The sequence below is a fragment of the Sebastes fasciatus genome, chromosome 6 (assembly GCF_043250625.1).
Source record: "Sebastes fasciatus isolate fSebFas1 chromosome 6, fSebFas1.pri, whole genome shotgun sequence".
In the NCBI taxonomy this organism is placed as follows: domain Eukaryota; kingdom Metazoa; phylum Chordata; class Actinopteri; order Perciformes; family Sebastidae; genus Sebastes; species Sebastes fasciatus.
Genome location: NC_133800.1, coordinates 3,361,340 through 3,376,046, shown reverse-complemented (window position 1 = coordinate 3,376,046; position 14,707 = coordinate 3,361,340). Strand labels below are relative to the sequence as shown.

Here is a 14,707-nt window from a genome sequence, read left to right as displayed (position 1 = left end):
CAGTTGGTAACTTTGAGCAAGTATGAAAAAACATTATTTTTATAAAACAGTCACTATATCGTAAAAGTAATGCATCAGACAGATAATCTGTGAAAACAATCGTGCTCCTCTGTGTCCTCCCAGTGCTCCTAATAGTATTTGCAAGATTTCACCGCGCCCGAAGGAAAACAACCAGTCAGAGTTAAGGAGTCTCTACAGCAACTGTCAATCACTGCTCGCAAAACTCAAACTCCGATCAAACTAGGGATGTTAATAATTAACCGTTAACTGTTTTAACTGTTAACCGACATTACGAATTTGAACCAATTAATTCTATCGGTAAATGGTTAAAAGAAACATTTAAAAAATAGCTAAAAAGCTGAGCTGTTTTTCATGATATGTCCCCTTGAAGTCTTGGATGTTGGAGCTTCCTACCAGTACAGGAACATACCAGACTTGCTTAAACCTCTTGAAATAATCTTCCCTTTAACTGAATAACCATGTAACCATAGTGCAACTTAGACAACAAAAGCAGATCAATGTACCGGGACTATAATATAATATCACAGGACTAATATGAGAGGCACAAATGTTTTGTTTTATGCAGTGTCACACATGTACAACATCATGCTGGCATCATGTACATCATAATGTACATGACGGATGTGATGTAGGCTCTGATGGTTTATGTATATGGCATTAAACTCAGCTTGCAGAGAGTTAGGAAGTCTCTGCATGTTAATTTGAATGCCATATTTAAATGGATGGAAACTAGTGGCTGTTATCAAAGTATTATTTAAAACTTTAAAACGATGGAGTAATGTAAATAATACACTACATTGTTACGTTTTGGCGTTTATCAACCTACAATACTAAACTCTCTCTGGAACCAAGGAATGACATTAACATTGTAAAAATGTACCTGCTACTTCACAACCCAGCATTCAAGTCAAAGTTGTTGTTTTTCAAAAAAAAATTATTTCCTGTTTGAATCCACTACAAAAGCTTTCAATAAACCGTCAAGTCTGAGTCACTCTACTCTCTTCTTAAGTGTGCACTAATAATCATACAGTAGTACTGACTGTTCCCTGTAGGGGGATATCGGTCCAGCAGGTAGACGAGGGTCTCCAGGCCTGCCTGGGCTGCCTGTAAGTCTTCTCAAGTAACCAACATTTTGGCCAACAATAATAACTTAACTGGAATGAATAAACATCACTCTTAACATCTGCACCTCTGCTTTTCTGTTGTTTAGGGTTTGTTTGGACAGAAGGTGGGTAAATCCAAAACCTGATTGCTTGAGGTTGTTTCCTGAGAAATCGGATGAAAAATCGATGTTTCTAATTAGATGCTATTTGCGATCACCAGGGCCCGAAAGGATTTACAGGACCACCAGGCATTATTGGAGAGAAAGGCTTTCCTGTAAGTATAGGTATCCATGTGTGAGCTGTGTACAGTACAGTGCAATGGACAATGGAATAATGCAGTTTAGCTGTGTAATATCATTTGTTTCTAATATTGACACAAGTTTATTGCATCGAGTAACCGAAATGTGTGACACCACACATCAGGTCATCTGTATTCACGGGTCACATTTTATTTATCAGGGTCCACCTGGCCCACCTGGACCCCCAGGACCCTCCCTGAACCTCACAATGACTCAACTGAAGGTGAGTGTACTTGGCACCATGGTGGGTTTGTGTGCACGTGACGGCTGCCTCGCATATCCTGTTTCTCTGTCGAGTGTTGGCTGTGCATATCCTCAGAAACTGTGCATCTTTGTGTCCACAAGATGCAGTTAAGCCCATGAACATTGGGGGGGGGGGGGGGGGGGGGGCAGTATATCAGGATGTGACGCAAAGTCAGCAGCAGACGCTCAGCAGACATGGATGTATTAAGAGACCAATGTTATGTGTCCAGCTCAGAGGACGGCTCGTTGGCATTAAAATGATCTTGTAGCTCGTTGTCTACCTTACTACAGTTAGAAAGAGCCCTCGTTGGTGTTTTAACAACATTTCCTTTATGAGTTATTGATCCGGGAAGTTCAAATCTGTCAATATTTTTCCAACTTTAGTGAACTAGTTCAGTTCCGCATTACTCTTCCACGATGAAAAAGTAAATAAACTCTTCATCTGTAGAACGGTATTGAACATGTTTACCAGTATTATTTTGGCCCAAGGTGCACTCATTCACCAGGGTATTAATTATCTCCTCATTATTTAGGATTGATGATACTAGATTTTGTGCTGACTCGCTCATAGTGACACACACGTCTAGCAGCACCAAGATCTGTACGGATAATGACCTAAAACACAAGACGGCAGCAGCGCCGTGATGACGTCAGATTTCATTCCATATTCTCAGAGTTTCAATCAATATATTCAGGATTTCATTCCATATATTCAGGGTTCATTAAATATATTCAGAGTTTCATTCCATATATTCAGGATTTCATTCAATATTCTCAAATTTCACATTATATATATAATAATTTCATGAACGGCATGCCATAATATATATACATATATATATATACATATATATATGTATATATATATGTATATATATATATACTGTACCACATTAGCCTGGGCCTTAGCATCTCAAAGCCTAAGACAGCTGGATATGGTTCCCATGGCTGCAGGCTCACATGTTAAAGTAAGGGGTTAGGTTTTTGAAGGTCTATGGGTAGTCATCTAAATCTCCAGCCCCAAAAACAGTAACTGTAACCCCCCTGGTGGGTTCTAGATGGAACCCTGCAGTTGTTGGTATAGAGGGAGAGGAGCCATGGTGAACATACACATCCCTGGGGGGTGCCAGTGCTGATTGTCCAGGTGCATGATTTCCCCCAGCCTCACCTGCTGCCTCTTTCGTTTGTGATCCACTGACATGTGGAGGCTGGCACAGTGAGCTGGGTGAGTTTGGAGCGGAGGATGTCTGGCATGATGGTGTTGAACGCCGAGCTGAAGTCCACAAACAGGATCCTTGCTTATATCCATGGGGAGTTGAGGTGTTGTAGGATGTAGTGCAGTCCCATGTTGACTTCATCATCCACTGTGCTGTTCACCCTGTAGGCAAACTGCAGGGGGTCAATACGTCTGAAGGTTTCCATGACCACAGACATCAGGGCGACAGGCCTGTAGTCATTGGATTCTGATCAATAAAGCTTTATCTTATTTTATCTTATTGGTTAGAGAGACCATCATGTACCTAAAAGGTCAAAGGTCAAAAACACATATCCATCCAAAACATCATTCAACATGTAAAATCTTAATATTCAAGATATTAAAGAAATTGGTCCACAGGTGACAAACAATAATTCAACAATGTTGATGTTTTCAACTTATTTCTGGAATAATTAGTATCTTAAAGCAATTTAGTATTGCATTTCCAAAATTATGTTAAATTAAATTGCTACTTGTAGTTTCTTCATTATTGTCATTTCATCCATGCATATTGTATATCACTCTTTACTTTCCAATTCATATCTCAGGAGCTCATGTATATGTCAGACAAGCCCAACTACATCCTGGTCCAGACTCTCTTGGACTCCCTTCAGAGAGATCTTCGCTGGTTCATAAATCCACCAGATGGCAGCGAACAACATCCAGCTACTACATGTCTGGAGCTGTGGCTCGCTCACCCCAACTCCACTAATGGTAACACACTGAGGTCATCAGCAGGTCATGCAAATGTATCGGGAAGATGAAGTGCGTATGTTAAGAACGTGTTTGTTGTTTGTACTGTGAGTTTGAAAGTCCATCTCCTTTCAGGGATGTATTACATTGATCCTAACCAGGGTAGCCCAGCTGATGCTTTTCAAGCGTACTGTGACTTCACAGCAGGGCCAAAGACCTGTCTGTCTCCACTCCAGCCTCAGGTATCAGCAACACACACTACACCTTGTCCTCAAACGGTTAAGGTTAGGTATCAAACTCAAATGGTTAAGTTTAGGCATTGACCTCAAATAGTTAAGGTAAGCTATTGACCTCAAATAGTTAAGTTTAGGCATTAACCTCAAATAGTTAAGTTTAGGCATTGACCTCAAATAGTTAAGTTTAGGCATTGACCTCAAATAGTTAAGGTTAAGCATTGACCTCAAATTGTTGAGGTTAAGCATTGACCTCAAATTGTTAAGGTTAAGCATTGACCTCAAATTGTCAAGGTTAGGTATCAAACTCAAATGGGTATGGTTAGGTATCAAACTCAAATAGTTAAGGTTAGGCATTGACCTCAAATAGTTAAGGTTAGGTATCAAACTCAAATGGTTATGGTTAGGTATCAAACTCAAATAGTTAAGGTTAGGCATTGACCTCAAATAGTTAAGGTTAGATATCAAACTCAAATGGTTAAGGTTAGGCATTGACCTCAAATGGTTAAGGTTAGGCATTAACCTTGACGGGACCCATTTTTACACATATTTCCAAAATAATCTTTAATTTTACACTTTATAAATTGGTTCACATGGATTGCTGAACTTTAGGCATTATTATTAATATTATTCTCTGTACGCAGTTTAGCAACATGAACACGTGGATTAATAAATGTCATTAATTATTTTTTCAACCATTTGACCTCTAGCAAGCTCCAAACCAACAACTCCCATCACCTGGGTGCTGAGAGTTCTGACAGTGTGCAGAGGCAGCAACTTGTGTTAGAGTAAACAGAGCTATGTTTGGTGTCTACCTCGGGACTGTCGGCCACAGCTGCATTTGAGCTGGCACCCTTAGACTGACTCAGAAGCACACAATGTAATGACTGAGGTCATGTTTAAGGATGCTAATAGCTTAAACCATATTTGCAACTCTAAATTAATACACCATTATTATTTGGTAAAACACATCATATTAATGTGATGACATTAATGACTAACCACAGGTTCCAGTAAAAGCTTGGCTGAAGGATTCTGGCACCAATATGTCATTTCACTGGTTGAGCACATTTGAAGACGGCTTCCAGGTGAGCATCTGATCCAGATATTGCTTTTCATCTTCGCCTGGGAATGGATTTCACTTATTTATTTACTTCTTTCTCTAAATCATATCTCATGTGCAAACCCCCTTACCTCCAGTTGGAGTATCCAGGAGCAACAGATGTGGTGCAGATGAGGTTTCTGCGACTGAACAGCAGATTCTCCACTCAGACAATCACTTACTCTTGTCAGCATGGAAGTAGACAGAGCCACAGTGAGAGGGAAGTCAAGTTCCTGGCTGACACTCGGACGCAGAGTTACCTGGGGGCACTGCGAGACTGTGTGGTAAGTGACAGTGATGATGATGATGGAGGTTCATGAATCCAAGAAACCAGGGTCTCACTCAATAGTGAGGACATTTTAACAGCAACCCACATACACCTTCATTAAGCTTTGTTTTAAATCCGTACTAAGGCTGTCAAAGCTAACGCGATAATAACGCGTTAACGCAAATATAACACCACTAATTTCTTTAATGCATTGACGGGCTCAGTTTTAAACCTGGCAATATATGAAACTATACAAACACCTAACAAATCCATTGGTACCAACTATGTCATACTAGCTTGTTGCGAAGAAGGTTAAATAACGCTCCAAACTTACGGTAAATTTTGGTGAGGAAAAACTGCCGTGGCCATTTTCAAAGGGGTCCCTTGACCTCTGACCTCAAGATATGTGAATGAAAATGGGTTCTATGGGTACCCACGAGTCTCCCCTTTACAGACATGCCCACTTTATGATAATCACTGACAGCTGTTGTTGCCTGTTGGGCTGCAGTTTGCCATGTTATGATTTGAACATATTTGTTATGCTAAATGCAGTACCTGTGAGGGTTTCTGGACAATATCTGTCATTGTTTTGTGTTTTTAATTGATTTCCAATAATAAATATATACATACATTTGCATAAAGCAGCATATTTGCCCACTCCCATGTTGATAAGAGTATCAAATACTTGACAAATCTCCCTTTAAGGTACATTTTTGAACAGATAAAAAAATGTGCAATTCATTTGCGATTAATCGTGATTAACTATGGACAATCATGTGATTAATCATGATTAAATATTTTAATCAATTGACAGCCCTAATGCTTACACATTTTAACTTCCTGCAGTACTTATCTCTACATCATAGCAGGAAAGTGTTTCTGTTAACACTATTTTTTCTGCTACTGAATATTCTCAAATAATGGCCAGAGCCTTTATTCACTGTAAGTGCAGGCCTGCTTTAAAGGAAAGACTCTATTTATATTTCCCCTGTTTTATATATTAATATATCCGATTATATATGAATAAGAAGTATCTCTGGTTTTCTCCTCCATGTTAACTGCTCTGTCTTGATAAAGTCAGTATAATGTATATTTCCACAGCACTTCAGTACAGGTGCACCAACAGAGTCATGTCATAGTCACCACTCTGCTGCCCTCACTTCCTCTTCTCTAACAGAAATACCCTTTTTATTCACAAAGTATTTTCAGCCACATTCATTTAACCATTTTTTTTTTATTGCTGGTAAGCTACCATCAATGAAGCGTGACACTCCCTGAACAGATATTTCAAAGTAAAAGCCTCCCAGCAACTCAAAGGCATAATCCTACCTGTTGCTGATAGGTTTTAATTTGTAACATCTGCAGGAAGTGGTAAGTTGACGTATTTGACTATGCTTAACTAGGCTAAAAACAGGATTTGTGTTAGAGAAGAGAAACTGAGAGGAGCAAAGGGATGAGTATGATATGACTCTGTTGCTGTACTGATGGAATTAGTGCTGTTGAAATACCATACCAAACCATATGAGATATTATGGTACAGGTATTTCCACCCCTTCTCAATGCATTTACCAGGAACTGGCCTTTATTTAAAGCTTGGGTAGGCAGGTTGGACAAATATGATTAAAAAAAAAGTTATTTTTATAAAACGGTCACTATATCCTGACAGTAGTGCACGAGACAGGTAGTCTGAAAAAAATCATGTGCCTCTGTGTCCTCCGGTGCTCCTAATGACATCTGCAGGATTTCACAGACCGGAGGAAAACAACCAATCAGAGTCGAGCTGGAGCTTTGCCGTCTCTGAGCAGCTGTCAATCACTCGCAAATTCTGATCAATCGATCAAACTAAGCAGCGCTGATCAAATATGAATCAATATTCTGCTACTGTCATACTGTAATTTCTCAGATAAAATGTTGTCAGAAACATCTTGTAGTGTACTGTTTAGCTGTAAAATTAGAAAGTTTGCAACCTCGCTGCCATGTTGAGATCAGTTGAGGAAACACCAAGCACCGCCCACCAGCTGGAAAAAAACGTTCTCATTTTACAGCTAAATGGTACACTAAAATATGTTTGTGAAAACATTTATGCGAGAAATAGGCATTATAGTAACAGAATATTGAGTCATATTTGATCGGCGCTCCCGTTTGATTGGAGTTTGCGAGTGATTGACAGCTGCCTCCGTTGAATGAACAGCCAATAGTAACGCTCTCTCTCTGAAATGACCTGTGATTGGTCAAAGTCTCCCGTCACAGGCTAGATTTTTTAAAGCCTGAAAACAGAGCCATGAGGAGGAGCAGAAGTCTAGTTATCTCTCAGAACACTTAAATTACAATATGCTGAAAGGTTATTATGGATTTTTTGCTTAATGATGCCAAAACTATTCTGCCTACTGCAGCTTTAATTCATCATTTTAATCATAATCGCCCTGACACTCAAAACCACCTCATGTGACACTAGGGAACAGATCAAGGGATTGTCTGTGGGAACCATGAATATTTGTATAAAATATCGTGCCAATCCAGCATTTGAATGTTGAGATATTTCCCAGAATAAGTGAAAGCTTTGACCTAATCCGTTCAATAGACTGACATTGCCATCTGTAGAGCAACGCCGCTAACGTGGCTAAAACAGACAAAGACAAAGCAACAGAAAAGAGATTCACTTGTTCCCTTAGTATTTTCAAACACTGTTTTTCTTTCCACAGCTGTCGGAGCCGCTGGAGTCAGGAGCCCAGGAATCACTTTTTCAATTTGACAGTGAAGATCTCCAACTGCTGCCTCTCAGGGACCTGGCAGTGTTTGGAAACAAAGAAGTAACCCAGAAGTTTGGCTTCACCATAGGACCAGCATGCTTCAGCTAGGGACGCCCCACGTCTCTTAGCATGGCTGCATCTGCGTGGTGGTCTGCAGCTACAAAGATCCGAACAGGCAAACCATGTATTTCTGTCACTTTTGTGCTGTCTTTTATAACATGACATAATTTTTTATTTTTCAATGCTTTCTAGTTCAGAATTGTTCAACTTTTTTTGCAAGTGTGCTGACCAGCCAGTTTATTCTGGGTGTCTTGAGCAGTTTTGTTGCTCGCGTAGAGAATTCATGGGTCAAAAGATGACCAAGCTCAACATTTTTCACTGATAAAACAGTGAGGACACAAATTGAGCTAAAGATCCTCCAGGAGAGCGTTCGTCTCCCTTTCTGAAGGTCTCCTCTGCACAGACTGACTGTTGGCTTGCCCACTTTTTAGACCAGGGATATTTGAACCTGAAGTTCTTGATATTTACTATATTTTTTACATTTTGTTTCTGTGTTTTTTTAACCCTGCTTATTTATGTAAATGCTCAACATTCTTTTAGTCAGTTTAATTTTGATTCAGGTACATTTTTTACTTTGATCATTGTGTTCAAATGACAACATCCAGTAGGTGGCGTTGGAAGCTTGGTGACGTGGTGACAACTCAGGATCATGCAACAAAGTTAATATGATTACTTCCTCTATTTTAGTCTCTCCAGTTCTCTGTTCAAGATGGTTTGCAATTAGTCAAAGGGCACAAATTCACATGTCCGAGTTTGCCAAAGTTCAACTCAGTGCATAAGCACCACATTAATTGACTGGGAAATGAAAAACATTGGTTTTGATCTGAAATGTTGCCGTTAAATAAATGCAGATGTGACTGAGCCCTTAACTCTTGGGTGTCAGATACGGCTGGAATCAGAAGGACATGATTCACTCCTGCACATCTCTAGTACCTCTACAGCAGAGGTTCTCAAACTTTTTGGGGCCAGGGACCCCTCACAGGGTAGGACATTTTTCCAACGACCCCCTCATAATCATAACAATGAATCATACTCGACAATCGTAATCAAGCATATGCTTACTATCGTTTGTACTCTTAGCCATTGGAACTATTTGTATTGTAAAATTTTCCAACATAAATCCTTCAGACCTGTTTGATAGTGATGAACAGAAACACATTTCAATTTGAATCATGTGTATACCAATGTCCTAATGAATCCAGACATTTAAAATTACCAGTTTAATGCTGACTTTCAATAAGCACTTCAATTTGATTAACATCAAATACCATCATATAAGTGCTTATTATGGTTTTGGGACTGTTGTGGGACTTTTATTTCAAAACAAGAGCAGAGTTATTGTAGATAACTTCATCCAAGCCTACCAAATCAATCCTCTAACTGTATTCAAAACAAAGTGCATCAAATGAATCAGTATGTCAGTATCGGCGTATCTGCTGGTTGATAATTAATACTATGGTTGAGGTGTCTCCATTACATAGTTTGTCCACACTGACAAGTTTGCTTTTCCACTGTCAAATTGGTACATACTGTTGTCACATTTCTTTAATACCAACTTTAAGGGATCCTCATCAAAAATGTTAATGTTAAAAGATGAGCAGAATGAACATAATCATTTTTGATGGATCAGTTAAAGGGGAGCTTCGGGGAACTTCTAAGGTCAAGCATTGACCTTGAATGGCTAATGTTAGGCATAAAAGGACCAGTATGTAACAATTAGGGGGATCTATTAGCAGAAATTGAATATAATATTAATAACTACCTGATAATAAGAATCGTTGTGTTCTCGTTACCTTAGAATGAGCCGTTTATATCTACATAAGGAACTGGTCCCCTCTCCACAGAGTCCGCCATGTTTCTACAGTAGCCCAGAACGGACAAACCAAACCCTGTTAACTTTTCCTGCTTGGGCCGTAATCGATAACGTTCCTCGCTCCCGTCACCGCCGCTCTCTCTCTCTTGCTTCACCACTCACTTCCCACGTACACACACACTCTACGCACTGGCTCTGCTCCAGATGGCTCTAGAGAGGACCATTCGCGTTTTTGCGTCTGCCACCGTAGCTCTCCAACACACTTGGCACACGGGAGAGGCTTCAGTTGGTTGCAATCTCCTCACCTCACAGTTAAATATCGCCAGATCCTACACACTGTTCCTTTAACCTTGAATGGTTAAGGTTAGGCTTTGACCTCGAAGGGTTAGGATAGGTCGTTGGGCAGCGTGTAACCATTTAGACACCAGGGACACGCTTGTTGTCGCCATGGTTTGTGGCTTATGAAGTTATTGAAGTGAAAATGAGCTAAAATGTAAGTCATTTAACATTGTGATCGCATGATTCAGATGTTATTGTAGATACAGTATCTGCTGTTAACCTAGTGTTAGCCTTATGCTTATTATTATCATATCTGATTCATTGGTATTGCAATGCGTTTCTCTGTTGTGCATGTGTCGTCAAGTTGAAGACGTTTCTTCATTTGCTTGGTTTGTGTCTATTTGCATGTGTTTTCTTGATTTGCAGTGCTTTGACCTCTCAGGGCCACCATAGTTAAGTCACATTTGAAGAACAGGGTTGAAAAACTAAAAGGAGCTCAATGTTTCAGACTTTTTGGTATGCTGTTGTAACTATACTTGCTCCAACTCATTGCCTACAACAGTGCTGCTTGGAATTATGGGCTTCATGACGATTATGTAAACACCTGCAAAACTTACCTGCAACACAGTCAAAAGAGTCGCTGGTGGTGGTTCCACTGCAGGAACTTCCCCCCCGGAATTAAGAACCTTTTGAGGAACTTGTTGCGTTTCAACTGCAAGGACCAGGTTCTAAATTAGTTTCCGGGGACATTTTCCGGGATGTTTTTACCCCCCAGAAGGCCCTGGTTGGGGGTAGTACTTTCTGAAAGTACCGGAACTTTCGGGGTGGAGTTTGCAGGGATGACCGTCGATTGGAACACACACAGACACACACACACACAGCACTAATGTTTCAACGGCTTCAACTTGTGGGACTAAAAGTCCCAGGAACTTTTGATGGAAACCCAGCTATTGACAGGAAATAGTTCAACTAATTTTCCATAGTCCCTTTCGCTGTTTTTTACTTGATGAGTTGTGTACAGTGTCAGTCCCTTGTACTAATTTTTCATGAAAATAAGCTCAGCTCAGGGAAGAGTCCACCAATCAGAAGACGCCAGATTGTGGATTTTTCTCATGTGACAGTGTGCACTATTCTTTGGTTCCTTTTCAGTCAAGAGTTTTTTATCCTACACACCTGTCAATGAGACTATTTAAACCTATATTTTAAATGTAACTATTGTAAATACATCATGTGGCTGTTGTAGATATTTTTTATTTAGTTTATTTGTCATTGTCTGTAGTCTACGTATAGTCATGCATCCCCGTCATGAGCTGTTTCCTGTTCCTGAGTTTCTAATTGTTTTTAAGGTTCTTAATTTATGTTGTGCTGATCCCAGGTTTGTTCTTTGATTCTCAACATTTCACTGATGCTGCGCATAAATTACAGATGCATGAATTTTTTTTTGGGGTGCGACGCAGAACATGAAAACACAACAATAACATATTATCACCTTATAAAGCTGTTATGGGGAAGTAAACAGTTGCCTATTGCAACATTAGCATTCATTTGGAGTGGTGTTTGTGTCCACCTGATGAATGTAAGTCCAATATTCACTCTCCTTTTAACTCTGTTTTGATTTCCACCAACTCCTGAGAAAAATATCTGACTGCTAAATGCATCACTATGTTCACCAGCTAGTCTCTAACTGTGTTTGCCTGCTGTTTGGTGCTGGAAAGGTAGTGAATAGTAAGTTTATCAGAGCTTTTTTGCTGAAAACAGTTGCCTGCTGCCTGAAAATGGGGTCCATGGGAGCAGAGTTGCGGGTTTGACATACAAAACTTTGTGCTAAAAGAGGCTGAATAGGTCCGTAGAGCTGAGGGGAACTGCAGTCTGGTGATAATTATCTGTGGCTTTTGTCAGTATTAGCGACTCCTCATTTCACATGTAGTCATTTGATCCCTTGTTAATATAAAAACATGTATTAGTGCAGCTGTAACCGGTAAATTAAAGGATTTTGCTGTTTTAGTTGTATATGGTCCTGCATGGCTCAGTCGGTATCCTGCAGACCTGGAGGGTGTATTATCCCCAAGCTACGCATACTTCAACTGTATCTTACTGTAAGTTACATTCGATACTGTATGGTGCTTCATCAATTAAATTTTGATTAAACAGATTTTGTTGCATATTGTTTCATTCGGGAACTGAGCTTAGCATTACATTACATTAATTTAACTGACGCTTTTATCCAAAGTGAGTTAATCTACAATAAGTGCATTCAACCATGTGAATACAACCCCAAAATTGCAAGAATCGTGCAAGTACATCAACTTCAAATATGCAGAATTGCTTCAAGTGCTACATTTAGAAACAAATAGATATAGAAAAAAAGTAATATATTATTATTATTATTATTATTATTATTATTTTATGGGCCAAGGTGCAGACTGAACATATGGGTTTTCAGTTTGTGACTGAATATGTGTGAATTTCTGCAATAGTTATAGTTGATAATGTAAATATGTATAACCCACTATTGCTTTGTTTACTATAAATAACAACAGTTACATCAATATTAGTAGTCATTGTACTGATAACGATTTGTTTGAAATATTGACGCATTCATTATTATTTGTGGGAATATTATTACAAGTGGCATGTGTCATAATATGTGAACCTGAAGAATTCATAGCGCTGTGATAACATGATAACATTTATTTAACATAATCTAATAAACATTATGGGAACAATGCTGACAGCTTCAGAATGACTCGAAAAGAAGGGCGTGTTTTTAATTCATTTCTACTACTACTAGTACAAACTGGTGTTTACGATATTTTGAGGAAGTCCATGAAGGCAGCACGGGTGCACCTGAATCCCACTGTTGTTGAATGTTGACAGTTAGCAGCATCACATCCAGCATCACGTGCTCAGCTACAAGTAGAGAACGTTTAGCGGGTTTTATCTCACATCTGTGTAACAGTTATAACACGAGGACTAGCGTGATAGTACCGGTGATGTGTTTATACATCGATGGTTTATACATGCAGAGACCCCCGAGGCTGTTTGATTAACGTGGAGCTAACGGCGACCCTCCCGGTGCTGGATCAGATCTATCTAACTTTAACGCTGGGTATATTACAAGGTAACGTAAAGCCTGTTCTATATGTTATGCTTTACTGTACGCCCATTAAATCTTCGCAAAGCACGTGTTGTTTCTTTGTAATAATGTTCCTGCTGTACTTACAAAGTGCTCCACTGTTTAACATGGTATCTGTTGTGGTAGGCCTCAAGCCAAGCCTCGGTCCACAGTTGGGCTGTGAATCCGCCAAAACATCACTGCGTGCCAGTGACGTGTAGGCAAAGTAGCCGCTACAGCGGGGCTAACGTTAACGTTACAGCGGGGTTTAGCTACCTGTTGTGTGAAAGGTAAAATAACGTTAGCATGTAATTACAGTAAATGATGTATTAATACCTCCTGCAAAGTTCTATCGACTGGATGAGCTATGTAACTATTATATACATCAGTTTATATCTGGCTGGTTAATATGTATCAGCCTGTTGATCAACTATTGGCGGTGTATGGTGTCGTTTGCAGATGGATGACAGCTATATAGTGTGCTGTGCTAACCACCAATATTTATGTTGACATTCCCCCGGACCGAGCATTATATATATATATATATATTAGTTATATTGCTCAGAATCAGGTGTGCTGTGGATTTATGTTACAGCAACATCTGTCAGCGTGGAAACCTCTAAGTGAGGTTTTCTCTGCAAAGAAAACGCCAAATGGGTGTAAAGTGAGTTAAAGTGGTGTTAAACTCTCATCTTCCTGTCGGACTATATTGTGTTAATTTGTTATCATATCACAACCACACCTATATTTACTGGCTGCATCTTGCCCTCCTAGCTTGCTTAGATCTGGGATGATATCCCCACACCTGCCTCCTCCATCCAGCTCTCCTCACACTGTACTTTAATGCGTCTCTCTTTTTCCAGGGCTGGGTTACAGACATGCACCCACCATCTCGAAAGGACTATATATCTATAAGCTTTGCTGGACAAGGAAGCGAAGGTTACAATAACAGCAAGCAGTGGAGGAGGCAGTCCTGCTGGAGGGTGAGTGAGTCTCTCAATGAGCTGCTCTAAAGGGCATTTCTCCATCTCCTTCTCTTCTTCATGTGCTCTTGGTTTCCCGCCCTGCTGAGACCAAATAAGGACACCACTCTTGTTCCACTCTTTTGCCAGTGCTGGATTTATTTGCTGATATTTGCCAACATATCTGTGGAAAAGGATATTGTGGATCTAAAGAGTGCATATTTGTCTTTTCTGTGCTGTAATGTAGAGTTGAGTGCTTCTGATGAAACTTTCAGAGTTTACTTACTATCAACTCTGAAGGCCGGGTTTTACTAAAAAAGAAGTGGCAATGCATACAACAGCTTAACAATTATTGTTAATGAGCCGGCTTTAATTCCAATTTGGAGTTTATGTTTATTTGTCATTCCACCTATTAAAGAAATAGAAGAAATTAAATATTGCATTTTTGAGATATTCAAAAAGTTATCCTTTGAACAAAAGCTTTAGAGAAGTGGGACAGAGAAGCCACACA

General features: G+C 39.7%; 2 protein-coding genes across 4 annotated transcripts in view; both read left to right on the top strand.

The window, feature by feature from the left end:
* The window catches only part of LOC141768775 (uncharacterized), a 35,672-nt gene extending 25,081 nt beyond the window's left edge, over nt 1-10,591 (top strand). For both annotated transcript variants that reach the window (XM_074637124.1, XM_074637125.1), the window contains 9 exons: nt 1,074-1,127; nt 1,232-1,249; nt 1,345-1,398; nt 1,584-1,646; nt 3,470-3,635; nt 3,750-3,856; nt 4,855-4,935; nt 5,048-5,233; nt 7,920-10,591. In XM_074637124.1, the coding sequence (XP_074493225.1) occupies nt 1,074-1,127; nt 1,232-1,249; nt 1,345-1,398; nt 1,584-1,646; nt 3,470-3,635; nt 3,750-3,856; nt 4,855-4,935; nt 5,048-5,233; nt 7,920-8,075 (885 nt within the window). In that variant the 3' untranslated portion in view covers nt 8,076-10,591. The remainder of the gene's footprint in view (nt 1-1,073; nt 1,128-1,231; nt 1,250-1,344; nt 1,399-1,583; nt 1,647-3,469; nt 3,636-3,749; nt 3,857-4,854; nt 4,936-5,047; nt 5,234-7,919) is intronic.
* A 2,345-nt stretch (nt 10,592-12,936) lies between these two features.
* Nucleotides 12,937-14,707, top strand: part of man1b1b (mannosidase, alpha, class 1B, member 1b) — a 32,479-nt gene continuing 30,708 nt past the window's right edge. For both annotated transcript variants that reach the window (XR_012594211.1, XM_074637132.1), the window contains exons 1-2: nt 12,937-13,240; nt 14,098-14,217. Coding sequence is in view for 1 of the 2 variants with exons in the window: in XM_074637132.1 (XP_074493233.1) it covers nt 14,113-14,217 (105 nt within the window). In the remaining variant the exon portion in view is untranslated. The remainder of the gene's footprint in view (nt 13,241-14,097; nt 14,218-14,707) is intronic.